Source organism: Columba livia, chromosome 3 (assembly GCF_036013475.1).
Source record: "Columba livia isolate bColLiv1 breed racing homer chromosome 3, bColLiv1.pat.W.v2, whole genome shotgun sequence".
Classification (NCBI taxonomy): domain Eukaryota; kingdom Metazoa; phylum Chordata; class Aves; order Columbiformes; family Columbidae; genus Columba; species Columba livia.
In genome coordinates this window covers 88,825,199-88,848,390 of record NC_088604.1, presented here as the reverse complement: position 1 = coordinate 88,848,390, position 23,192 = coordinate 88,825,199, and the positions used below count along the sequence as shown (strand labels likewise).

The following is a 23,192-nucleotide window of genomic DNA, read 5'->3' as shown; positions in this document are numbered from 1 at the left end:
GGAGAATAACCCTAAACCAAAATATATACAGTTAGTCAGATGAAATTACAAGGAGAAAAGCAAAGGCAGGACCACTTTTTACATAAAACCATTATGAAGCTGTTCTACATGAAAAAATGGCTTAAATTGTGAATGCTAACAAAAGGTAGATAACTTAGTATGTGTGGGTGAACATCCAAAACTGAACTTTAGTACTCAAATACAAGTCTGATATTTGCTAGACGCAACCGGTTTGAGATGTTTGTAAATTCTGGCAACACCTGACTTAAATGAAGTGGCACATGCTGAATCCCACAGTTAACGAAGAGACATAAGAGAGAACCACTGATCAGGAGACTGATGAGGTCCAGTGTTTCTGCACATAGACCATTTATGGCAAAATCTGGGGAGGTGGTATGGAAAAGAAAACGTCCCCAAAAGAAGTGGTCTTCAAAAAAGAGGGGCTCAGAAAGAAGCAGGTAAAGAACCTGGTTGGAGGAAAGGTCCTGGAAACAGGACAAGATCTTGGAGATCAGAGAGATGCATGTAGACAAATGCCAGATGATGCCAAGAAACCTTGTCAAGCAATGGCCAGTGCTGGTATCTGCAAGCGACTGCCCAACACAGAAATGAACATGATGTTTTGCCCTAACTTCCCACACCAAAAATGAGATCCTGGCTGGGAAGAGAAATCAAGACTAAGTGAATCTAACACTGGAGGTGGGAAGCAAGCGAGGAGATGAATCTGTCAAATTACAGAAAAAAAGCTCTGGTTTGTAGACGAACCCCAATATGTAGATCCTCTACAGGTTATTTACTTTGGCACACCTGTGACAGAAACTTAGTAGAGATTTTAATTCACAGGAAAAAACATTCAATATGGGTTAAATCAGGGAAATATTTCCCTAACCAGGCGGCATGAGTAGAACACTGACTTGCTCACGCTTCCTGACAAGCCCTAACAACATGGAAACTTCTAGTCCCAGAAAAAGTCTTCCATGAAGAAAACATCAATTCAGTCAGAGGTTTCACAGACAATAAATGTAGAAGAAAATAAAACTATCTCCCTCTAAAAATTGTGTACATAGCACACCCATCTTGTTCATCACAATAAATTGGCAAGTGACAGAGTTTCTGACTGTGGACTTCAATTCTATGTTCTAATTCCATTTGTTAATCTTTGCAGCATTTACTGTGGCTATTTATTTGCAGCAAATTACTTTGAACTGTTGATGATCTGAAGCTAAATCCCTAATGAACAGTAAAGAGATATTGGGTACAAATTTACTAATTTAATATTAAATGGAAATGTTATCCAAAATACTATCTTGCCTACCCTCTTATTCAAATACACTACTGAATTCATTATGAGACAGTCAATATAAAACTGAGATTACATGGACAAATGCAAAGTCTAAAGACTTACAATCTGCAGATGACAACAGACTCATAAACAAATCAACTAGAGACATGCAGTGTAGGACTGACAGTATTGCAAAATCTGCCAAAACCATAATTTTATTATTTATAAATCATCGATAAATTTTGGACTCCAGTCAAGGTAGAATTCCAACTGATAGGAAGGGAGAGGTAAAAAAATTGCTGCATTGACCTTGGAAGGTCTGACTCACATAATCACAGCTATTACATCTGAAGATAACAAGTTAATTAGAATTATTTTTCACTCTCTCTGCTGACACTACCAGTAGGGTTAAACTGACCCTTACCACAATTTGTTTGGTATTAAAAGAACTGGAATGAGACCACTGGCTTATTAAACATATGCTTCTGAAAACTTACTGAACCCTGCAAATTCCAGTCAGTCAACAGAAAACTAGACTATATATGAAGTGAAAAGGACAAGTAAAGGTTTCTTCTGCACATCTCTAACAGTTCCTCTTATATTGCATAAGAAACAAACATCAAGTTTGAGGTTTTATTTCTTAGGAAACAAAATTTTCAAATTAAATTTTATTGCTATCAAATGCTCTCTTTGCTATTTCTGCACACTTACTATAGTCAGTCAATTCATACAGACTTACACAGTATCTGTTTTACCTGCACAATGTAGTTACATTCCAGAAGCTCCATTTTTGGATTAAGGCTGATTTTCATATATTGATATGCTGGTTCAAAGATTCTGTCATACAAACTTTGTAAAACTTCACTTTCTTGAGGGGAACGTTTTTTCAGCCATGCCTGAAAAACACCCACATTATTTTTCTGTATAAAAACATGTAACAAGGTAAAGTTAGCAGTAGCCAGCAATGATGATCTTACTTCCAATATTGGTCTCCAGCTGAGGGCAGAGGAACTGATGTAGACCATACCCATTCGAGAAACTGTTGCTGGAGAGGCATTCTCAATGTTATGGACCTCGAATAACAGTTTACATGAAGGAGACATAGGAATTCGATCTCCATTTGCTAGAGTGAGGGTCTTGTTATCATCTAAAACTGAATTTAGGTTCTCAATCCAGATTGCATCTACAGGACCATCTAAAATCAGAAACACATTTTCACCTGGAAAAATAAACAAAATAGAGCAAGAAAGTAAGTTTAGAAAAGATGGTATAGAACTGAAATAATACATAAAAATGTCTTTTCATTTATTGTAATTTCTGCCATCTCCACAGATGCTCATAATCATATAAATTGCATACTTAGTCAAGAAACTGCTTTTGAAAAAATTATTAGCAAATTAGTAAAATAGGCACAACATCTGTGGTGAGATTACCTTGGCTGTCTGTCAGACAGATACCACACCACACTCTCACTCCCCCTCCTCAATAGGACAAAGGGAGAAAATAATGTGAAAATGTTTTTGGGTTGAGATAAAGACAGGGAGATCACTTATCAACTATTGTCACCAGCAAAACAGACTCAACTTGGGGAAAGTCAATTTATTGCCAATTAATAGACCTGCATGATGAGAAACAAAGACAAAAAAATGAAAACACCTTTCCCCCACGCCCTTTTCTTCCTCCAGACTCAAATGCTTCCTTCCCATCATAATCTAACTGTTCCTCCTTCCTCCTCCCATCCACCTCTCCTGAGCAGCACAGATGGGATGGGGAATTTTGCATTTGGTTGCTAAAATGATGATTCTTTGGGCAACAAAAAACATGTGTTGAATATTCACAAATCCCATTTAAGTTAATGAAGACTATAATCACTCATCAATTCTGAAAATCTAATTGTTTTTATTTTCTTTTGAAACATAAATATAAATGAATATGCATAAATTTTGACAAACTTTAAAATTCCAGCTTTGTTTTGAATATAGAAAATGTCCAATAGAAAATACAGACATTTCTAATATAGAAAATTCACCTTTCTTTTGAAAACTATCTCCTTCTAGGAAGGCTCTCTAAAAGAATGATCTTTTTGAAAATAGATTTTTTTTTCAGACACAAATGAGTCACTATGAAAAGGAATTTCAGTATTCCAGTCAAAAATTACTGAAATTAAAAACCACGGGAAATAAACACCATATATAATTCTACTAGTATAAGTAAATCTAAATTGTAATTTAGCAGTTTCTAAATAACACATCTGCACTGTAGAACTGAAATGGCAAGGAAACAATTTTTTTAATGCAGATATACTACTGGAATATTAATTTTTTAAACTGTTAACCTTTTTTGAGAAGTGAACTGTAACCTCATCTATGTTCTCTACAGTTTCTCTCAAGAGGAAAACTCATCACCCTTGCAAATTGAATAAGTTTTTTTCAACATATCATTCAAAAGGTATTTTTATTATACAACACAGAAAGTATTTACATACCCTTTTTAGTTTTTAGTGTTTTCCTCCACAGTGTAGAAAAGATGCCATCTGTCCAATCATTAGTTGCAGCATCTAGTTTACCAAACATCTGAGGAGCAGTAATAGCTTTGGGATTCATACGCATTTCTCTATGCGGTTGGCCACATTGTGTCAGTGCTCTCATTAGTATAGTTATGACCGTTGTTTTTCCAGATCCACTAGGTCCAAGTGTCATCAGCCCATGACGTACTAGAGAAGTTTCATACAACTATTTAAAAAAAAAATAAAAATACTGTAAGAAATATATGCTTTTGGAAGATTTTTGCTTGCATTTAATACATTTGATACTCAGTGATTATAAATGTATTAGACATACAAATTATATGGCTAGAACTGAAATCAGCATGCATTTTCTGACATTTAGTGTTTTGTGGAATAGCACATACCTTCACATCCTAATCTAAATTAATGTTAATTAATCTTAAAAAAAGTTTACAGAATGAAATTTTGCCTAACATTTTCAAAGCAACTGAAAATACTTTTACCAGATTTTGCAAACTATTTTCTATATTATTCAAAAGAAAAAAAAATGAATAGTAATGAAACATTAATGCAACTAAAGAATGACTAATTGCTATAGTGCTACAATACCTATTAAATGGACATAGGGACTGCACTTCCTACAGGATTGCAGATGTGTTTAGGTTCAGGACAGTTCTTTATTGAATTTTCTATTTTTCTTTCAATATTAGCTTTAGGCTTGCTATGGAAGTGCCAGAGTCTGCCTATACAAGTATCTTCTTTTGGAGCAACTGAAAGGAACAAAAGACTGATAGTCCTCCTGGATGACAGAACCTTGTAAGAAGCAGTATATATAGCTGCTTCCTCTGTAAGACCAATGAAGGATTATATCAGTCCAAGAGGAAGATCTACAGGCACCACAAACCTAAACTAAGACCAAGTCCACCATAAACTTGACAATTTCAAACTTCTTATTCCCAGTGGAAGATGGAATTTGCTACGGCACAAGCATTCTTCCTATGACAGTTTGGCAACCAGAAATATTAAGCTGTGAATAAAATGGCGAATGTGACTTTAAGTGGGATGGTCAAGTGTTTTCTCCCATGCACAGTTTTTGCTGATCATTCATGTGAAGGACACTATAGATTCAGCCTGTAGAATGTGGAACAAAACCTGTAAATCAGGGGGAGTCTGAGCAGAGTCATAAACATACCTCTGATGACAGACATGATATTTTAGTTGCTGTGAAGTAACATAAGGAAGAATGTTGCACTTTGTCTTTTGCTCTCACCAACAAATTATATGGTAGTTCGCTCTTTAAGGAAGAATGTGTATAGGGAAGTGTGTTGGCATAAAGATCGTCAGAACATGAGTTAACTGTCTTTAATAATAAATTCAAAATTAGTTTCCAACACATTTGCATGTCAGAAATACAACTGTCAGCCATTTAAATGTTATGGTGGAGTAGAGGTTCAAAAAGCCATTTAAGTACCTCTTTTCCTCCATACTATATAACTGCATACTCATTGATCAGCAACACATCATAAGGATTATCGCATGCTAAATACAAATTACCGTGATCCAAAATTACAGCTTAATCATTAAATCATCAGTTTACAAAACATAACATCTTACAAACATTCTGAAGTAAAAATAATTTCTTGCCATACCTTAACAACTGTCTCTCTTTTGCTTTTCAATCAGAACACACTCCAGGTCTAAGAAGCTTGCAACACAAGGTAAACAAAACTTACTGTATTCATGGCAAGCTGCCAGCATGAAGGGTATACTTATCTTTTCCTCAAATGCCAAGAACCAAGTGTTATTCATATCAAAACTAAGCAACTTTTTGTTTTATGTTGTCATGGTTTAACCCAAGCTAGCAATATAACCACAATAGCCGCTCACTCACCCCCCTCCCCACTCCCCAAATAGGAAAGAGAATCAAAAGGGAAGGGTGAAACTTGGATTGAGATAAACACAATTTAAGAAAATAACAAAATACTAATACACTACTAGTAAATATATATATATATAAAATAGAAATAGAATAGAAAAGATACTCAATGCTATTCCTCATGAATTCCATCTATACCAAGATGATGGATAATTTAAAGAAATAAAAACATAAATCCTTTCAATCGGTCTTCTTTAGTGTGATGTACACACAACCTTAGTTTTTTCCCATACTAGAAACACAGGTCCCACATTAGAAGCACAAGTGAGACAGCAGTTTAGCTACTAACATGGTGTTATGACTCCTGCTTGTTAAAAACGTTTTTGAAAAAAAAATGTTTTACCTGAACAAGCTTAAGATTCCATGGTGGATGGTTAACCAATCCTGCCTCCTCAACCTGATTAGCTACTGCAGCCTGTAGCTCAGTGTAGGTACTACTGTCCAGCTGTAAGCCCGGAAACAGATCATTGATAAGACTGAGAAACAAAGGCTCATCTTCATCTATCTGAAACAAACAAACAAACAAAAGTTATTAAGTGCTTAATGCATGGTTATCCAAAGAATGTTCTCAAACCAAAATTAATCTCCATTTTAAAATAATAAACAGAGAGAATACATTTTCTTAATACAGATGCTTGTGTTCATAAACACAGCCAACCAACCAGACAGCTCACTACAAAAATAACATTTTGAAAATGTCAACCATATGCCATGTGAGAAATAAAGTCAAAACTGAAAGAAATTTCCCATTGAGCACACACTGGAACCTATAGGTAAAATTGATTTGTAAAACACCTGCAGCTTATATTGGAAACAACATCCTATCTGTAGAGAAATCTCTAGAAGTCTAATTTAGTAGATACACAAATTATTTAGTTCACTTATGATAGTCAGTCTGTACACAAGTCAGTACCTAAAATATCATACCCACAGCTAAGACACTATTAACCTATTTGAACCATTATACCCTGAGCACTGTTTCCAAGTCTAATAAATCGTCATTGCTGTTTAATGACAACATGATTACCATGTTTTAACTATTAAATGAAAGGATGTGCAAGATTTTTTTCTAGTTTTCTACAAAATCCCATGAAATATCTAGTAGACTTGACTATACAAGGTGCTAAAATATTTAATTAGATTATTACCAGCTTGGAAAGATTCATATCTCTTAGCCCTCTCATAACAATACTCATTTCGCCTTCATCTGGCCTGGCCCTCTTTTGACTTCCAAGTGTCCTCAGTACTGAAAGGATATTTCTCAGACCAAAGTCATAATGGACCTAGGGAGCAGAAAAAAGATTTAACCAGTAACAAGATCTCTAGCTTTATTTCGTCAGTATATCAAACCTTACTTGCATATTGAATAGGTTAGTTGCCTACCTGGAAAAGGTAGCTAAAATAGGAATTGCTGTTGTTGTTTATTAATTCTTCTTTCAAAATAAATGAAGGATGATGAGACTGCTTTCAGGAAGCAGGGGGAAGAATATAAGGTTTTCTTTTCTAGTTTAAATTTAATTGACCTCATCACTTATAACACCATATAACAATTATTTTGTAGCCCTCCATAGCAAGGTTCTAAAAAAATAAGAGTTCCATTCCAGACTGTGTCTTTCCAACTGAAGCAGCTTAAATGCAAGACCTTAAATCAAAGCAGTGCTATGCGGAGAGGGGCAACTTAAAATCAAACTTGAGACATTCCTCCTGCAGTTTCCAATTTCCAACTACTTTCTCTAGAGGTAGATAATTTTTACAGGAAAATGAGATCATCAGGTTGATTTTACCTGTCTGCCATGTTTAGGCAGAGAATCTTATGCACTTGCGACTACAAATTATAATTCTTTAACAATTAAACAAATGTATGTGACTAAATATACATGGATTAACATGGCTATTTGTTTAAAAATCTTACAGAGACATTTTTTGAATTATATTTAAACTACTTTGATATTCTGTAAAAAGCATAAAAATGATGCTTCAAAAACAATCTGCACAAACAAAAATCTAAGAGGTTGTATTGTGTAAATAGGAAGACAAAGAGGAAGATAGATAACACTACCTGTTTAGTAAGCTGCTCCTCACAAAGTTTATAAAGAACAAAGAATTTTTGAGACAAGACCACATTATCAATAAATCCGTAACTTGCAAGTTTAACTCTAATAATTATCTGAAATACAATAAAAAAAAATGCCATTAGTTTTTCTGAAGATAGGTAAGCAAGTAAAACACATTATTCCTTTCAGTTCCACCAGTAATTGTACCTGTCTATCTGGAACCATCATTGCAACAGTTCTAAATTGAATTTTGAGATTTTCTGGTAGTTCTTGACGTCCAGCATATCCAGGATTCTATAGAAGAAAACATACTGCATTATTATTTACAATTGTCAAAATAACATCCCTTTAACTGTTCAGTAAAAGTAAATTTATGCATAAATACCTGTATTTGTTCAGAGTTAGAACTCTTGTCTACTGATGATTAAAATGTGAAGAAAAAACTTCAACCATAACTATGAATTTAATAAACTATGCATAATGGACAGAGTAATAACTGAATTTCTTTGTCGTAACAAGCCAGCAATCAGAATTTAAAGTTTCATGGAATACAGTCCAGTTGGTTTATTTCTTGTAGTATATTCCCAACATGAATAAAGTTTGCATTACCATTTTGCAGAAAGGTAGGTTTTGTAAAACATTAAAAACTCAGTGTCTAGCAAAACACAAAATAATAATATTAAAATATATATATATACATAAATCAGTCTACAATTAAGAATTATTAGGATGCTCTACTCTATTCCTTATGTCTAAAAGGATAGCCTTCAAAGTACAGAATCTCACTGATAGTTTCTGAGTGAAACCTATCTGCTGAAGTAAGAATTATATATGCAATTGTAATTCTCTTTTAGTGACAGAACTGATTTTAATAACGGTTCAAGAATACACAGAGAATATTTTGCAATGACACAGTAAAAATAACACAGTCAAGAAGATGAAAACATGGAAAGTGTACAACAAAATCATATGAAAGAAAATTTTAATGACCAAGAAAGTTTGGCTAATACAAGATTTCTGGAAACTTGTTGTAAACATGAGGAATAACTCTGACATCAAACAGGTGACATTTAAGAAATTAGAATTCATTATCTCCTCCGTTGTTATTTTGCACTCGAACATGCAGATTAAGATTTTAATTTCCCATAAAGTCATCTTGGATTGTCATCTGCTTTGGCATTAGGAAACACACCCTATAAAATCGCCTGCCTGCAAGATTACAGGAATAAGTACCATGAAGTCTCAGGAACCCTATGGCAACAAGACAGCATACTCTGAAAATTAATATTCTAAAATCCAGAAGTTTGTGTTTCTCCCTTGGGTAATGGTTGGTAACTGGTATAAATTACATGTACTGCCTTGCAAATCTTTTTGCGCATATTCTCCATTCAGTTGCGGGATCTAACTTTGGTCTATATATACTGCAAGTCTTTTTCACCAGTAGTCATGATATGAAAGGGAGCAACATATCTTAGATATCACCCATAAAAAGTTTATGATATAAGAAGTACAGTTCTGTCATGTCGCCCACAGTGATTCCAGATTGACACACAGAGCAGAATGGGCTCTTTTGCTACAGAAGGCCAAAAGTTGACACCCAGCATTGTATTTACCAGTTTAGACACATCTTGTAACAACAAATGAAAGGATCTGATAATTTTTGCAGAGGTTTTGAAAAGACTTGTCACCACAGTACAAGCAGGGTTTATTCCAGAATAATCATACTTGTCTTCTGCAAATCAGGTTGAAGAATTTGTTTCATATATCCATGTAACGTATCAATTAGACATGTTTTTGAAATATGTCTTTCTTATATCTCCTGTTTTAAGTTAATGTTTGGGGTTTTTTTCATACAGTTTCTTTCTTACTAATATTGCTAAAGCATTTCAAACTAAGGTAGTAAAGTATATGAGTGTTCCAGTCCCCTCACTGAGAACAGAAAATTCTGGAAGCTTGGCCATACTCTTAGTCTACATAATGAACTGCAATACAGTAATGAAGGGACATAACTATGAACCTTTTCAAAAATCTTAAAGTAAAAATGAAGGCATGCTATTAAGGAATAACCAGATGATTTATGTGTTCCAGTGGTTTAGTCTAATTCCTGAACAACAGTATCAATTAATAAATTGGCTTATTTTTACCTTGCCTTTAATTAACTTGTATATAGGATAATTTGTCATTTCTCTGAAATTATTACTACATTTACCATTGTTAGGAAAATTCCAAACTCTGGATTTAAATCTACAGTGTCTCCATCAGAAAAAATGAACTGCTTTTTTTTTTCTTTTCTTGCTGTTAAAACAATATAGATTTGTTGTGCTGCTACTGACAAGACTGGCAACTCAATTCGGTTGAATTCATCAAAACACCCCCAGGATCCAGACTGTGCAAGACCTGAAACAAGGACAGAAAAACATATCTGTTGTTCTTCATGCATATATGAGATATCTGAACTAGATTACTTTTCCCTCCAGTAATTAAATAAGATTAGTTTTCTTTATTGCTCTGTGGCCACAGCCTATCTTCCTCCAGTCCACCTACTTCCACGTACATCTGAATTAATATTAGCTGACTTATTAAAATATGCTTAAAAGTGAAACAAAATCAGAAAAAATATTTCGGTATCTTGGGGCATTTGGCAGATCTTTCTTCCAGATCTTTCTGTGAATGTAGCCTTTTATTGTACAGTGACAATTCAATTATTTGAAAAAAAAAAAAAAAGTATTGCTAATCTAAAAAAACCCCAAATAAACAAAAAAACCCACCAAAACCCCAACACTGAAGTTCTTTCTTTTCATTTGGGTCTCCCAGCCTTCACAATGCTTTTAGATTACTTTTTACCTGCCTCTTATAAATCACAAAGATAGAAATTATTTTTTCACTAACTAGGGATTTAAAGAAAACTCTCAATCTCATGAGATATAAAATATTTATCTTAGAGCATATATTTCTATGCATAAGCATTACCATTTTAAATTCACACTAAACTACCAGTTTTTTATGTAATGGTAAAGAATATTAATAACATGCAAAGAGTGGACAATGCTCTGTGTAAACTTGTCAACAAAAAAGGGGAAGTCTGAAAAAGCACTATATTAATAACAACAATATTTTAATAAAGGATTCATTTCACAGTTGCCTAATTTAAGTTTTGAAAAGTAACATTATACATGTTACTTAGTGGCAACTAAGATAATTGTTCCTTTAGCAACTTTTTATGAGAAAATTTGTAGCTGCGTATTTTTTCCAAATTACATTGAAGTTAAGTAGGTAGTAGATTCTGTCATGTACTCAACATTTTTTTTAAATTTGAACAGTCTGACTTTCAAAGGGGAAATATGATTATAAAGCCACAGCTTTAGGCACTTTCATGCCACATTTAGTTGCCAAAAAAAAAAAAATTAAAAGCCCCCAAATTGTTTCACTCCTCGTTTCTCAATACATACAATACAATAACTTTGAAATATGAACCGACAGAAATCTCAAGAAGTTCAAGTCCTTTATCTAGACCAGAATAACTCCATGCAGCAGTACAGGCTCAGTGCTGACTGGCCACAAAGCACTTTTGTAGAAAATGACCTCATGTCCTGCTTACCGACTAACTGAGCATGAATCAGAACTATGCCCTTGTAGCAAAAGAAGCCAGCTGCATCTTGGACAAGAGTGTAGTCAGCAGGTTGAGAAAAATAATTGTTTGTGTCTACTCTGCACTTGTGAGATAGCAGCTGGAGTAGTGTGTCCAGTTTGGGTCTTACCAAGAGAGGAGAGACACTGATACATTTGTGTGAGTTCAGCAGATGGTTGTCATGATGGTCAGTGACTGAAGGACATGACACAGAGGAAGAGGCTGGAAGAATATGATTTTTTGAGACTGAAGAGAAAGCTCAAAGGAACGTCTATTGCTGTCCATAACTACCTAATAGGAGGCACTGAAAAACTGGAGCCAGGCTCTTCTTAGAGGTGCAGTGGAAGAAGAGACAATGAACCCAGTTTTCAATGTGGGAAATTCCAAGTCAATGGAAGTATAAAAAAACTATTACCATGAGGATGGTCAAACACATGAACAGGGGCCCAGAAGTGTTGTGGAATGTCCAGCCCTGGAGATACTCAAATCCCAAAGTGAATAAGGTCCTAAGCAACTTTCTCTAACTGCACCTGCTAAATGACCTGTGGAGGTCTGTTCTGTCCTACATGAGGAAGTCTTACCTTTGAAAATCCTGCCCAAACCTCTGAAGTCCATTTGGTCAGAGCAGTTAAAGACTACTACATATTTTCCCAGAGCCTTTCCCATGTCTTTTGTCGTTTCTGTTTTACCAGTTCCAGCTGGTCCTGCTGGAGCTCCTCCCATGTTCATTCCCAAAGCCTGCGCTAAAGTTATATAGCACCTATAAACATTAATTCATATTAATTTATTAAATCATATGAAAGATATATGTGTATATATATAACAATGAATTATGTGATAGATTCTACAGCTTTTATGTTGAAACTTTACTTCTTCATAAAGCAGTTCTATTGATTTCTGTAAGTGTAAGAAGTTCAGAGTGGTAGAAGTCCAAAAATATAGCATTTAAACATTATTTAGAAAAGCAAAAAACTATCTGGTGTTAATCTAGTTTGTTAGAAACTGTGAATATTAGATAAGATAAAAATTAATGCATACGACATAAAGGAATTTAATTGTCATTAACTCTTTTTACAGCCATAAAGAGCAGATTCTGGGGCTGAATTCTGCCACATCATCATATTCCACAGTATCTTAATCTGCATACATTTCATTAGGTTAGGTCTACCTTTGTCTAATTACTCAAGTGTGAAAGAATAAGGATATATGGCCCCTTCCACAATTATGGGTAAAAAATTTTTACAGTTCTAAGAAAAATACTCCTAAGCTTTATTTTTTTTTCATCTTAAAAAGTTTAGATTAGTGGGTTAGTTATATACAAGTCTTAGTTAAAATTTTCATCCATGGTAAGGTACAGAAGCAAAGTTCTTCACTGTCAAATCTCTGAAAGCACTTCTAACTAAAGTATTTCTGGTTTTAATCCATATTTGAACAGAGTTTAATAACTAACTAGTTCCTACGGTTTAGCTTGAATCACTATAATATATTATGCTAAACTTGCACTGCAGGGACCTTGATGCTTTATAACCAATAAGAAACTTGAAAGCGACAAAGGTTTCACTTCTATTTGGGTCAAAGCAAAATCTGGGGTAGAATTTAACATTTTGCATCAAAAAAACTTGTTGAGTGCAGTACAGTTCACTGCAGAAATGTAATCAATTTTCCATATTTTCACAATAGCAGTCTTGCCTCTGCTGAAGAAATAAAAGTGTTCAAAAAGCTGTACATATGTTCCACATAGGTAGCAAAGTGAATGATTGTAGGTTGGAAGAGTTATTTTCAATTCTTGAAGGGATCTTTTTACAAGTGAAGTATATTTTGGCCTTCTATTTTCTCATTTGGTCAAAAGTGACATCTCAAGAAAGAAATCAATGAAGGAAGAATTTTTGGGGAAAAAAAAAGCCAAGAAATTCCGGGGAGGGGGAAGAAAAATACTTCTCATTGTTAAGCCACATTTGAAATAAAATTAATGGCTGGTTGCTTGCCTGGCTACAGAAGAATGGCAAGTTAGTGCGTATGCCTGGGACTTTGTCAATATCTAGATTCCTATGGAAAAATCTAAACTGTTTCCCAGCACTAGTAAAAGTCCAGACACTGACTGGTTGTCTTAGTCTTTCAAAGACATTGGTAGCCTCAAAATCTTTATAGAACCCCTTATTACAGAATTTGAAATATTTCATCTCATCTTTTCTTCAGTACAGAAATATTGCTAAACTGTGCATTACTATATAACCTTAAACCAGTTAATTTCTTTTACTAATTTCTTTTTTAAGACTGAGCAACATTAAAAATTTCATAGGAATTATTAAGTGTACAAATTAGTGAGAGTCTATATTTTCTAAAAGAGTAGGATTAAGCAAATGTATGAGATTTCCATGAATGACCTAGCCCACACAAGACTTAGTTCAGAATGTACCATGAAAATACATGTTAAATAACACAACATATATGAAGTATTCATTATGCATAATTGTTTTTCTAACCTGTCTGTAAGAGGCGTTATAACCAGACGATCAGTGCAACCCAGAAATTCATTTTGGTAAACAAAATCAACATCTGTAATTGATACTATAACTTGATCTAAATCTTCATTAAAATAGAATCTCGACTGCTTCAACCATTCAAAATCAGTTGGTGATTTGATGTGCATTTTTACCTTCAAAGAGAGTAAACAAATGTATATGTTATAACCGAGCATCTACATTTATTGTCTTTGATAGCTGAAATAAAATGCTTATTTGTATGAGAATAATAAATAATTACTAAAGTTCCTGTGTAAGTAAAATGAAATACATATAAACATCACATTTTGTCTCCAGATGTATGTTAAACTGATACTAAAAAAATGTTCTGGTGACTTAACCTGATCATTGCACCTGTGTTAATCAAATAAATTTTATATTGCTTTAGTAGTGCAGCTCACCCTCTGAATGAAATTGTCAAATAACACACTGCTAAATCCACCAAACACATTAGAACAAATGGCATGATGAAGGAAGGATCTGGCTGAAGCATGGAAGGCAATTGTGTAGAAATCCAATAAGCTTCTGCCATCAACAGTAAAAATATCTGAGAAATGGGATGGCATTCCTCAAAAGATGAAGCAATGTAAAGAATTCAGCACAGTCTAAAACGTTAAGGTATAAGATTGGCAGTATCTGTTCATTTTAGTAGGGTTTTTTGTTCATCTTCTATGTATTCTCCTTAGGAACCAGAAAGAGAATCCCAGTAGCCTGCTCTCCAAGGCAGTGACAGAGACAGAAAGAAGAAACTAGGAGATACGGAAGATGTTGCAATCATTGCTGTAACTCTAGAAGGGGTGGAGCTAAAGTGAAGATAATTTCCTTGAGGAAATTATCTGTTATGACAAAGCTCCAACACCTTCAGCAGACTCAACTTTTAGTTATGCAAGTAAGAGTAATACAACAGTTTTTCAAAGAAAGGTCATCCCAAGAGATTTTTGTCTATCAAAACAATTCTGTAGGAAGAAGTGGAAAATTGAAATATTCTAAGTGTAAAAATCTGGAGCAAATATTTAGATGACAGAACTGATGGATTTTATTGTACTTCAAGCAAAAATGTACTAGTTTTACTATGATGAGATTATGGACATCTCTGTCTTACAAACACATGCATACACATGTGTAACTGTAGCTACCATATGTAAGTAAATTATTATAAAAGAAAATACTTTTAATTGTCAGAAATAAAAATTTGTACTTTACCAAATCATCAAAAATATCACGCTGATGCACATGAATGGTAATAAGTGTTTCAAATTTCACTCGCTCAAATTTGGAAAGATCATGCGTGGTCTGGCTGATCAACATATTCAGAATCTCCAGAAATCTCCCATTGGTTGCTTGCATGATTTTTCTATCGTCTTTAGCATTCTGTAGAGCTTCTTCTGAATCATGTGTCCACAACATTTGAATTCCCAGTAATCCAACCTACAAATTTAATACGTGAAAGAAATATACAAGAATCACTTGTTGAACATTAGGCTTATTATATAAGCATTAGGTGTAAGAGAAACAATAAATCATGCTCTACAGAGTCCCAAATCATGACTAAATTTAGCATGATGCTCTATCACGAGGATACTGTGCCCAAGTTAATTGGCTCTGCTGTGGTACTGGAAACTCCCAAGAAAACATTTTAAAAATTTTATGAAAATTTGTCACATACTGAGATACATACAAAGCAAGGATAATTCTCCATTTCACTTACAATCCCTTAGTGTACTCCAATATCACAAAGATAAGTTGGACTTAAATTGTGGGGAAAATAATTCTGAAAATTTCCCATTGCAAATTTGTAGCTAATTAAAGAACACTTAAAAAAAATGCTGTGCATTCCTACTGACCATGGGATCGATTGCTATCTTTCTAACATGCTGTCATGATGGGAGTACAGCTTAGAGAACATCGACCTACAAGTTATTTTGCTTCCAAATAAATCTAGAGAGGTATAGGATGTTGTGGGTAAACTACAGCCTCATATTTATTTTGATTTACAATATCAGGCACACCTATGACATAACAGGATATATAAGAACTGTACTAATACCTTTCCTCCCCCAGTATTTCTGCTTTCACAATGCATCAAGACCTAAAAATTTGACTAAGTGACTCTTTCTACATTTCTGTCTCCCTACATCTGTAGTAAGTTCACAGATACAGAGATTGTGTAGCAGGAAATAGCACACCATCTTAGTAGAGTCTAAAACAAATTTATTTTAGAATAACCCATTAGTCAGAGGAAAGAAAAAAAATCTTTCGATATGACTTTTTCATGCTGCCTGTAACAGAAGCTTCTGAGACAGGAAAAAGGCAGTTTGAAGGAATGAAAATGTTTCAAATATTTGCCAGTATTTTCCCCACTTTCTTCTCTGTCCTGTAACAGAGGTTTTCTTTCTCTTCACTTTAAATTTTTTGGCCAAGGATCATTGTCTTCTTCTTTTCAACCCCACCAGCCCCTTCTAACACAAATAATTCTTCGAACATACAAACATATGGATTAGCAAGACATAGGAAAGAACATCTTTGCAGAATGTAGTAAAGTCACTTCAAAATATCTGCTATGCAAACTGGACAAACAGTCTTATCTGTTTAAAAAATGTAGTGGACTTTCTAATACTTCCAAGATAATACATAATTACATTATAAATACAGCTGTAAGATAATTCACATAAATATTTGAGTGCACTATTTTTTTAAAATTAGCAAGGCATGGGCCAGTTTTAATATTTGCAGAATTTCTATAAAAATAATTACACTCAGCACTGTAAATTACAGTCAAAATTTCTACAGCATAGGAAAGAATTCTTTACTTGTTAATGAAATTCATGAATTATCAGTAAGATGAAGGAGTCTCTAGGCAAACTAGAATCCTTCAAAATAGGCTTCTATTGGGACTGCATTACCATAGTGACAAATAGATGAACTATGAGGTAAATCTTGTAAATGAAGAGATAAATAATCATAATCATAGCTCTTCTGATCTTAAATTATGAGAGATAAATCAATCTGCACAAGAAATGTTATTTGCATCTGAAAAGGGTTCAATATCCATCACAGAAAATATATGCTCTACATTCTCCAAGAGAAAAAACAGTCATTTTAAAGTAGATTACAAGAAAAATATTATACTATAAAATAGGGTACCAAAGTTGAAGTCAAGAAGGATTGCCTTCTACTGAGTAGATCCATATCCTTATTTGCTCCATGAAAACTTCATCATATAGACAATCCTGTATGCTTTTCACATCCCATCTTCCCCCTCACACATCCAGACTGCACACACAAATCCACATTCTGTTATCTCACCTGTGCTGGGAATTGATTAAGAAAATCCAGCAAATTATATCCTGGGTCACTAATTTGGTAATATGCTGCCCTAATTATGCCATGCAATGACATCTGCTGCACACGCAATAAATCCTGCAACCAAAGTTCCACCGGTCCTTTTGCAATCACTGGAGTGTCCAACTGAAAAATGAATAAAAGTAAAAGGTACAAAATAAAACATAGTTACCAAACTTTTGTTCAAGAACATTAGTTACTTAATAGTTACTAAATTTCTGTTCAAGACAACTGCAGGTTTAATTTCAGTAAACACACTAGAAATGTATTTAATCTTCATTAAATGTCTTAACATCTTATGGTTTTGTCACACCACTCCTTGAAATGTTCATTTTTAATTAACAATTATTTCATTTAATATATGCTTATGTGATCAATTATTATAAAAAAAAAAAGTCAGAGAATTACTGGAATTTTTTCTCCTTCTCTTGATATGACTGCCAGTATGCGATCATAATCCTTTTGGTGAAATTCTGCTTCATTTATATTGTCAGATATGGAAGGCAGATGTGGCTGTAAGGAATATTTAGAAATCATTTAATGTAAATATATAACACCAGCAAACAGAAAAAAACCTTCAAATAAGATTACCCTGCAAAGGTTCATCTAAGCCTATAGATGAATTTCAGGCTATCTGTAGGTGATAATTACAGCAATAGTTGTTAATGATTTTATCTCAATTTGCTGTTTTTTTTGCAGTTTCCAGAGGTAGTCCAGCAGAACAGAGATCAGCTATAGTGTGAGCTCAACTATCTTACCTCAGTCAACCCTCAGTAACAATCTAGACCGGCTGGATGAATTTTGCAATATGCAAAGCAGGGAAGTCTCACAGGGACCTTTTTGTTAGTTTAGTTGTGAAAGGAACAACCAGGAAATCACTTGATGCAATCATATTCTACTGTTCTGAATTCTGAATATTTTTTTTAATTACAGATACCCATTGCATATTTTGTTAAAGACTAAAGAGCAAGAAATGTTTTTTTTTCTTAAGCAAAGTTTGTAAGGAGAAAATGGTTACATTTTAATTTATTAAATGGTCTTCCATATTCTATTTTTTGTCGTTATAAGCAGGAAAAGAATCATTAAGTTTGTACCTGAATTGTATGAGAATCACTTGCTTGTCCAAGAATTTCAAGAAGGACAGGATCGGAAACAAAAAAGAATCTAGGAAACACTAGTCTTTTCTTCTCTAAGTATCTTTAAAATGGAAGAAGACTTTTATTAGAATATTTCAGGTCTCCATTTTTTTCTACATAAGAGTGAAATTCAGACTGAAACACTATTAATAATTCATACAATATATTTACAAAATAATAATGCATTAAAAACAAAACCATTCATACCCTGTGAGTGATTTCTGGCATACTTCCAATTGTTCATGTAAGTGAGGGAGAAGTTGCTCCATAGTCTCATCACCGACACAGCAGGTAATTACATTTGGGTTTTCATGAGCTCGTTGCATTATTCTTAGCCATGATTTGTCAATATTCTGGAAACGCTTTGCTTCCTATAGATAGAAAAAATGTAAGTACTTTGACAGCATAATCTGTTGGAAATTCTTACACAGATAGCTTTTAATAAACAATGATAAGCAAGCACTGTAAAGTTTACCTGGGGTAACTGTTTTGCAATATCTCCCCCTACAAAAACAGCTTCAAGATAAACCCAGAGGTTCTGCACAACGAGCCATTCTTCAATTATTTCTGTAGAGTTGCTTAGCTTAGAAACCCAGCTCTGAATGTCCTTTTTAAATGGTGCATTGTATCTAGAAAAAGAAAGGGAAGAAGAAATAATTTAATTTTTTAAAAAGCTATTATAAAATAAATAAATAAATACAATAGTTAAAAAAAAAAAAAAAACACAACAAACACACACCACAAAAACACACACATACCACACAAATAACACTAGTTTCACTTACAACAAGAAGAATCTTGTGGAAAGTCTCTACCAGTTTGATTACATTCAAATATACCAAGACAGTAGTCTGCTACTAACAGATGAAAGTCTTGCACTTGAGGAGGTTTTTCATTAGACACTGTAACATTATTTTTCATTAAAAAAAATAATATCCCATTCAAATTTACTGCTGATTTAGCCTAACAACAGTACAGTTCCTATTTCAGTGTGTTCCTTAAAATAATGCATTTAAAAGTACCTATTGCTCAGTAAAGAGCCAAGAACCATTAAACTGTCCTCCATCAATGCTACAATTTCTGCTGATTCATTTCCCTTTAACATTAACTCTCCTCTTGCTTTGAATTGTGAAAAGCTCAGAGTTTGGTTTCCCCATGTGTCAGCTATTTGAGAAAGTTTGGCTTCTATATCCTTTTCCTTTGTAGCAGATATGCATATATCCTGTAAAGAAAGAGCCATTTTTTAGAATCTTGATTCTTCAGAAAAAAAAAAAAAATCCTAATATTACACATCTAGTAACAGAGTATTAAAAACAACATAGAAAATTTTATAAAATAGTACAGAAATGTGTCAGACAAATACTAATTTTACTCACTCAAATTACATGTATCGATAACTGAGAAGTGCACACTTGGAAATGCATGGATATACCATTTCTGTAGCTTGACATTTTGTTATTTCTGCATAACAAGATTCCTGCATCATCATTTCTACAAGGCTTAGGGTAGCAATGTACACTCATCACTAGATGTGCTCTCAATCTTATCACATTTCAACCTTTCGTTTGGAAAGGTCATGAAGTCCAACATTCTATTCAAATCAGAGCTTAATTCAAAATTAAGCAGATCAGCTTGGAATGCTTCCATATACATCAAGTATGAATATAACAATAGCTTTTGCATGCATATTTACCCTATAAAACCTGAAAACTCCATTGAAAGTTTTTTCAGATTATGTGGAAAAACTTTTGAAATTGCGTGGTTCAGAAGAGGCCATAAAAATCTAGAAAAGTATTCATATTAAATATTAATAAGCATGGAGACTCATCTAAAATTTCTGATTTATCTACAAATCTTTAAAGCAACAACAGAGTTAAAAAATTAGGTGACCGTGACAATATGAAATTCTGCTTGGTTTTGATTTTTCTTTTTTTTTTTTTTTTTCTTGTTTAAAAAGAGCTAAAAAAATTATACAAAACAAGGCCATGAAGAATGTAAAGAAATTATCTAGAAATAAGTGTCCAAAGATTCCAGCTGCAACCTCTGTCTTTGTTCATATGGATAAGAACTTAAAAAAAAATATAAATTATTTTAAACTAGTGTGGTCTGATGGAGAATCAAGGGCTTTCATGAAGTAAAAAACCATTTTTTTAAAAGGTGATAATTTTATATGTAATCATATTATTTTTGCTGACAACATAAAATGAACAAGGGCTGAGGGGGGAAATGTATGTACCTACCTCAATATCCTCTTTATTTTGAAGAATTGGTGCTTCCATGATGTTTCGAAGACAAAAAGAATCAGATTCTATGTCAAATTTATGTCCTGTTGTTTCAGCAATACGATCCCAGTGTCTTGGCTTCATTGCTTTGTCAGTCATCATTTCCAACAAAGGACAACACTCACTAAAATCATCAATTTTTTTCTTGAGATCTAAAAACGCTTGCCAGTGTTGAAGTCCTTTAGGAAGTCTACGACACCTGCAGTTCAGTTAAACAGATACAGTAGTAAATGCCTCTTTTGTCAATATAGGAATTGTTTAAACCTTTTAAAAACAGGCAAGGATGTATGAAGCAGCTTGTACTGAGGGCAACATTTTCTATGTGAAATTCCAATTTGTGTCAATTAGTCGACCTTTTTAGGAATAACTAAAGCAAATGCCCTACTAACAACTCATAATATTTGAGAATTTTAACCACTGATAATGCTCTTTGCAAATAAACATAGACATTGCATTTTGCATTAAAACATATCTACTGCTTATCATCACAAGCTTTGTATTGGCAAATAAAAAATGAAAATAAAATTAGTTAAATTTCACATATGTAATCCTTGTACAATATTTACTTCAGTTTGCAATACCAGTAATACATATGGCATGTATTAGCATGCCACTTCACATATAGATGTGAAAACTAGAAAGATATTACCACCTTCTCCTTGACTTTGGCTAGTAGCCCTGAAACTATTCACTCGGAAAATGAAAATTATAGACCTATAACGTGGAAAAAAAAACCCTCAGTAAAACAGCTACATGAATAGGCACCTCTTTGACCACAATTTACAGAGCCTAAATGCAAAGAATTAAGCAGCTGACCCACCACAGGAATGTCCTAATGTAAATGATAAAGTATCTCCTTAGCAGGAAAACTAATAAAGCCTGGATCATATTTCCCTTGGGTTTGCATTCTTTGTCACTTATCTCCCTACTTCCCACTGATATAATTCCATATTTTCTGCATCAGGTACAATACGGCAGCCTGTGTCTGGTTTAGAGCTATGTTGGTCCCATGTGGTTGCCAGTACATTCATGTTGATTGGGTCCCTGGTTGCTGTCAAACAATGTTTAATACCTGCCTGCCTTTCCCTGAGGGGGAAAAGTATTTTGCGTCCATTTGTGAATTATTGTGTAGTTTTGACTTCTATGAAACTTAAAATTTGCCTTTTTGAAAGTTTAAACTAGCCAAGATATGAAAAAAAGATTTCTAAAAAAGAGGAGCACAGACATGGTCAAGACAGTGACATCACAGATCACCTTTTTCCTTAGAAAACCAGGCAAGACATCTGAATACTTTATATGTTTCTCTGTTTGCAGCCATGCTTTTCACTCATTAGTAAAGAATTAATGTCATGTTCAGGGATTTGAGACACAGAAATCACATACAGCTAAGAGGCAGATTTTGAATGCCATGCTCCAGGTTCCAGAGCTGGGAGCCCTGTTACCATTACTGAGTCTCATGAACCAGGAGATACTGTTTTACACAAAGACAAGATGCTGCCAGTCAGGTGCCTGTCAACAATTTGCTTCACTGAGAGACTCTTAATCCCTAAAATTCTAACAGTACACATAGCCTCAAATTTGGGAAATAAAAGTAATGTTTGGTACACATCTCCTTGAGATATCTGTAGTCTCTGGTTAACATTTCCCACTTAGAAATTCAGAAATAATGCAAATCTAAGATCCAGCCTTCAACTCTGACTATCAGAAGTGCAATTTCAAAGCTCTTGAAATTCTTCACTTACCAGTTTTATGCCTAATTACATGTTTGACATATCAGTTAACCTTCAGAAAAATATGTATTTACTAGACTACCATGATATCTTGGACTAGAAGCCAATTAAAAAAAAAAAAAAAAAAAAAAAATCAAGTAAAAAAATTACCACATTCTGTAGTAAAGATCCACTCCTTGTAGTTTAGGAAGGTTATTATACTATTTTTGGTTTACCTGAACCCATCAGTGTGATAAGCCATGAAAAACTGCCAATGTAATGCCAAGAGGTAAAGTATGTTGACAAATGGAGAATGGAAGGAAATGATGGGTAAGTAGGTGGGATATCTACTTAACGGCCTAAGAACAAACTATTTATCCTGAAGGTTTTTTTTCTTTACTGTATTTACAAAAGTAATTGCCCTTTTATATACTTCTACTTGAACTACCTTAAACAAATGTCAATTTCAGAGAGTAATATAATTTAGCTCTTGTGGAGCTCTGTATTTTAGCAATTAGATTTTAACATTATCTAAGATCGATTTAAAGGTGTTTAAATAGGCCTGCACTGCTCTATAATTGCAGTATAGTTGTACTCTAAAATACCAAATACTGGCACAAGTACAGATGTACATCAATCAGTCCTGCCTTTATTTTGGAGATTAATAATGAAAAATTCTGGAATATTGTTCTAAAAGGAGGACTAGGAGTGAAAAGAAAAGTGCCAGGAAAGCTGGATTTGTTTTAGGATGGAGCTTGTCAAGCTTATAACAGGACTCTCTTAGGTAGCAGGAGA

The 23,192-nt window shown here is 33.8% G+C and overlaps 1 protein-coding gene across 1 annotated transcript in view; it reads right to left on the bottom strand.

Moving 5' to 3' along the window:
• Nucleotides 1-23,192, bottom strand: part of DNAH8 (dynein axonemal heavy chain 8) — a 147,484-nt gene that overhangs the window by 69,628 nt on the left and 54,664 nt on the right. Inside the window, exons 35-52 of the mRNA XM_021289465.2 lie at nt 20,647-20,887; nt 19,429-19,628; nt 18,882-19,035; nt 18,614-18,777; nt 18,365-18,467; nt 17,679-17,783; nt 17,235-17,396; nt 15,132-15,356; nt 13,890-14,062; nt 11,988-12,166; nt 9,988-10,175; nt 7,986-8,072; nt 7,784-7,891; nt 6,873-7,007; nt 6,068-6,229; nt 3,768-4,014; nt 2,260-2,501; nt 2,038-2,178 (exon numbers count right to left, since the gene is read on the bottom strand). Of these exons, the coding sequence (XP_021145140.2) occupies nt 2,038-2,178; nt 2,260-2,501; nt 3,768-4,014; nt 6,068-6,229; nt 6,873-7,007; nt 7,784-7,891; nt 7,986-8,072; nt 9,988-10,175; nt 11,988-12,166; nt 13,890-14,062; nt 15,132-15,356; nt 17,235-17,396; nt 17,679-17,783; nt 18,365-18,467; nt 18,614-18,777; nt 18,882-19,035; nt 19,429-19,628; nt 20,647-20,887 (3,016 nt within the window). The remainder of the gene's footprint in view (nt 1-2,037; nt 2,179-2,259; nt 2,502-3,767; nt 4,015-6,067; nt 6,230-6,872; nt 7,008-7,783; nt 7,892-7,985; nt 8,073-9,987; nt 10,176-11,987; nt 12,167-13,889; nt 14,063-15,131; nt 15,357-17,234; nt 17,397-17,678; nt 17,784-18,364; nt 18,468-18,613; nt 18,778-18,881; nt 19,036-19,428; nt 19,629-20,646; nt 20,888-23,192) is intronic.